The sequence below is a fragment of the Chinchilla lanigera genome, unplaced genomic scaffold (assembly GCF_000276665.1).
Source record: "Chinchilla lanigera isolate Chin_1 unplaced genomic scaffold, ChiLan1.0 scaffold00004, whole genome shotgun sequence".
Lineage (NCBI taxonomy): Eukaryota > Metazoa > Chordata > Mammalia > Rodentia > Chinchillidae > Chinchilla > Chinchilla lanigera.
In genome coordinates, this window is record NW_004955405.1 from 15315670 (window position 1) to 15320225 (window position 4556).

Genomic DNA, 4556 nt, shown 5'->3' on the forward strand with positions numbered 1-4556 from the left:
GGTCTTAAGTAAATAGGTATATTTCTCTTGAAAGACTCACAATGAATTCAGTATCTATAATGTCCAAACTGAAAACATATCCACTGAGGGGATTTTTTGGTAAAGCAAAAGCCAACAAGTTTCTCACTTATGAAAAAAAAACAAACAAACAAACAAATAAACAAAAAAGCTAACGCTCACAGGCCTATCCTATCCCACAGAGCTCTGTTTTGTGGAATCTCTTCATGGTTATTGAGGTCTTAGGTCCTTCTACACTGCTACTGGACATGTTAACACCCGCACTCTAACTAAATCACATCACTATCCCAGGGATAGAAAGCAAGTGACGTGTTTGAAAACATATACTGCTAAACTCATTCACTATCAGATTTTAAATAGGGTTTGTAAAGAGAAGTACAGAGTGCTTGGTACATGAGAGCAGAAGAAGAGTTAAAACAGGCCTTTCAATTGAAACCAGATTTCCTGCAGTGTTCAAGTGTAAGGGCACCTCCTTTAAGCAACGCATAGGGTGCGTTTTTTGTTTTTTAAAACTATCATTGGAGAAAACTATGTGAAGTGAAATAATAAATTTGGCTTGGTCCATACATGAATGGAGAATTGCAGCTTGCTCAATGAGGAAAACATTTGTTTTGAAAAGGCTCCTTCTAGACATTTACTCTGTGACCTGGACATTCCCAGCAGGGCCTAAGCACGTCCAAGTGGATTTCTACTAAAAAAGTACATTTAAAGAGCTTCGTGACACTGAGCCTGTCCAGGACTCACTGTTCTTAGGCACATGAGAACAAATAAAGGGGGGCTGGGGATTTAGCTCAGCGGCAAAAGCGCTTGCCTGGCAAGGGCAAGGTCGTGAGTTCGGTTCCTGGTACCAGAGAAAAACCAAAAAAAAAGAACAAATAAAGGAAGCGCTCAATGAGGCAACAGAAACGACCCGCAGGCTGCTGAAAAACACACATTTTTTCCTCCTTTTGGTCATTTCTCACAACAAATAGTCACTGAGACAACTGTGTGGGAAGCTGGATGCCAATGCAAGTTCAAGAACAAAAGTTCAGTTTCCAGATGGGACACTTCTTTAATTTTTCAACTTTTACATTTGATGTTTGTTTCAGGGGTAGGTTGTTTATTGCACCTGCACTTTTACTCTTCTTCTTGGGTTGAAAATATTTTTATCCTTTTCTATAAAGCTGACTTGTCAGGGCCCATAGCACCTCAGGGTTTGTATCATTTTCTGACAGGGAAGAAAAGAGCAATGAGATATTAAATGATGTGCATTTGTATTTTGTTTCGTTTTGTTGAGCATGCTTGGTTTTCTGCTCTGGAAAAAAGTATTAAACCATAATACTTTTAGAGGGGCTGGGGATTTAGCTCAGCGGCAAAGCGCCTGCCTTGCAAGCGCAAGGTCGTGAGTTCGGTTCCCGGTACCGGAGAAAAACCAAAAAAAAAAAAAAAAAACAAAAAAAAACATAATACTTTTAGAGTTACTGAAACAATAAAAAAAGTCATCCTACTTTTTCTAATTTCTAAAATTTCACAGGTAAGTGTTAAGACAGGCTCAAACCACAGAGCCATAAAGAGGGTGAATTCAATGTAAGTATGAAGCAGAACAAGGAACAAAAAACTGATTCTGGCAACCCATTGAGAGCAATGACTATCGAAAAAAAACCAACTTCAAGCAGTCAAGAGATGAACCATATTTTTTTTCAACAATGAGATTAGTTTGTGCTATACATAAGATAACAACATACAAATACATCTTTACAAAGCTACATTACTCTTAATTTTGAAAGTATTTCATATGGATTTTATTTTTTTAACAAGAGTTCAGAAGAAAGAGTCACTAATTAGAAAGAGCTGTGGATTAATTTGGCTTATTATGATCTGCATGTATTAAAACTATAATACTATGAGGCATTCCTTAAAAAATACAGCAGTAGTTCTCAGGAAGCCAAATCAAACTGGATTTAAGAAATCTTTCCATTTGGCTCTCTGAGCTGTCATATGTACATATTATATTTTCACACTGTGGCAGCATGTTTTTACAACTGCAGCCTAAGCGACCCCTGGAAGTGGGACTCCAGTTTTGTTTTAATTTTTCCTGCAACTTTTTGTGTAAAAATTATGATCTCAACATTTCATCATTTAAATTTCATTGAAATTTTTTTTTTTCTAGATTAACTGTGCATCGCAGCAGTAGTCTAACACTGACCAGTCTTCTCCGCCTCACCCCATCCCCATCCCCCATACTGGGGATTGAACCCAGGGCCTTCACGCTGAGCTACATTTCCAGTCCTTTTTACATTTTATTTTGAGACAGGGTCTCACTAAGTTGCTCAGGCTAAATTCAAATTCGCCATCCTCCTCCCTCAGCCTCCCAGAGAGCTGGGATTACAAGCATGCACGGCCACACCTGGCTTGACCAGTCCAATTTTAATGCTGGAAAAAGACTGACCAATACTCTGTGAAAGACAATGAAAAACAGAGAACCATTAGTAAAGCCATGCAGATAGGAAGTGATTTTCAGCCCCAAGAGAATTTGGTATCATCTATGGCTCTTTTAAACTTAAGTAGCATCTGCCTTGAGGATTTTTACATGCTTTTGATGTAACACAGAAGAGGGTTTGTTCTACCTTTAAAAGCACATCCTCTCCCCACTACCCCTTAGACTCCTGAACAAGCGACTGCTAAAACAAGACTTTGGTTGTTTGCTTACTGAAAATCCATTGTTTATCCAGTCCTTCCTCTCTCAATGGCTGAGTCTAGCTAACCTCAGGAAGCACAGCCCAAAAATTTCTCACAGAATAGAGAAAAACAGCCAGTTTCAAAGATAAACATTATTTTCTGTGAATTTAAAAATTATGACTCCTAGTCTGTTGCTGTATTTACAATTAAGATTCTTCAGTGTTCTTCTAGAACAAAGTAAACAGATCAGAAAATATGGTTCAAGCCAAGTGTGGAAATCTCTTGGTGGAGGATTCTCCAGTCTGGAAAGGGGCATAGATACTCTCAAACAAGTTGCATCTTTCTCTTTCCCCCCACTACAACTTTGAACTGAAACATCTAATATATTCGTAAGTCACAATCAAAAAGGACTTTTTTTTCCCTTTTCATTCTTTTTTTCCCCCTGGTGTTAGGGGTTAAACTCCGAGCCCGGCACGCTCAACACCAAGCTACACGCCCAGCTCCAAAAGGATTCTTATTAAACTTTCACACAGATGACAGAAGCTCCTAAGTAAACCCAGTCCTACGACATATAAGACATGATCATCTTGCCCTCAATCGGGTTTATGTCTTATATATTTTGAAAGCAGGTATCATTACTACTGCTTTTCTTTTAGAAAAGTATTATATTGAGCATTATAGTTATAATTACACAATTTTGAGCTTTTAGTTTTAAAAAGCTTTTATACAAAGAATATATTTAAGGAGGAAACCTCAGAGAAAAAAGTAGTATCAAGAGTTTAATTTCAACCACATTTCATAACATTGAAAGTGTCAGACCTTCTGAAAATGCCTTAGGAATATTGAATGAATTTTTAATGTTTTCCCTTCCATCACCCGTTTTTTCTTTCCCAAGATTAGAACTTACTACGGGGTAGGTTTTTAAAAATAAAGTTTCTTTTTTGAAAAATGGCCTACATTCAGAAATGTCTTAGAACAAGCATTAAAAAACTAATAAATAATCATAAACCAAAATACATTAAAATAAAATTACAGTACATCATCGCTCCTAGAAGGTCCACTACATTATAAGATCCTCTCAAAGGTTCATAAGTAAAGTCTTCTCGACTTGGAATCGCTTCCTGCACGGTGATGATGAATATGCAGAAAACCAAGGAATCGCAAGTTATCAGTCAGGTGATGTCCAAACTACTCGATCTGGCGCGGGGCGGGGAGACTGTTTTGTTTTTTGATCCAAGGAAAGACAATAGAACTGTGTTCGTCCCGCTTCCTCGAGTCCTCAAAACCTGGAAAGAAATGACACTGAATGAAGTTGGTGGCTCAGAATCCTCCGAGACCCAGTTCTCCCCGGCTGAGGCGGCTGACAAAGAGAGCGGAAAGACAGAAGGTCGCCGGGTCCGCGCGGACAGTTTCGGGGCGCCGAGGCGCACCCCACCGAACTGGGGCAGGCAGGGCGAGGCGGGCTTCTCTCTGCCGAGCCGCACCTGGCTCCAGCTCGTCATCTTTCCGCCTCCCCCAAAACTTAGAATGACTTCTCCTCTGTGCACCCCGGAGCTGACCGGTGGGCCAGCCTCCTGTTCCTCCCGACCCCCGCGCGACCCGCTCCTCCCTGGCACCGCGGCGAGGCCCTTACCTCGTCTGGCCCGGGCGCTGCCCACTTCAGGCAGAGTTGGAGGTGCTGCGGAGAAGCCGGTGGCCGTGCGGCTGGACGAGCGGCTGCGACTGCGGCGGTTGGTGTGGGTGCGGGTGCGGGTGCGGGTGCGGGTGCGGGTGCGGGTGCGGGTGCGAGTGCGAGTGAGAGTGAGGATGTGAGTACGGGTGCAGCGGCTGAGGCTGAGGCTGAGGCTGCGGCTTGGGCTGGGGCTGAGCCTGGGGATGGG

General features: G+C 41.7%; 1 protein-coding gene across 1 annotated transcript in view; it reads right to left on the reverse strand.

The window, feature by feature from the left end:
• Nucleotides 1–3115: 3115 nt before the first annotated feature.
• The window catches only part of Phlda1 (pleckstrin homology-like domain, family A, member 1), a 2532-nt gene continuing 1091 nt past the window's right edge, over nucleotides 3116–4556 (reverse strand). Inside the window, exons 2-3 of the mRNA XM_005374337.2 lie at nucleotides 4310–4556; nucleotides 3116–3962 (exon numbers count right to left, since the gene is read on the reverse strand). Coding sequence (XP_005374394.1) covers nucleotides 4336–4556 — 221 coding nt within the window. The 3' untranslated portion in view covers nucleotides 3116–3962; nucleotides 4310–4335. The remainder of the gene's footprint in view (nucleotides 3963–4309) is intronic.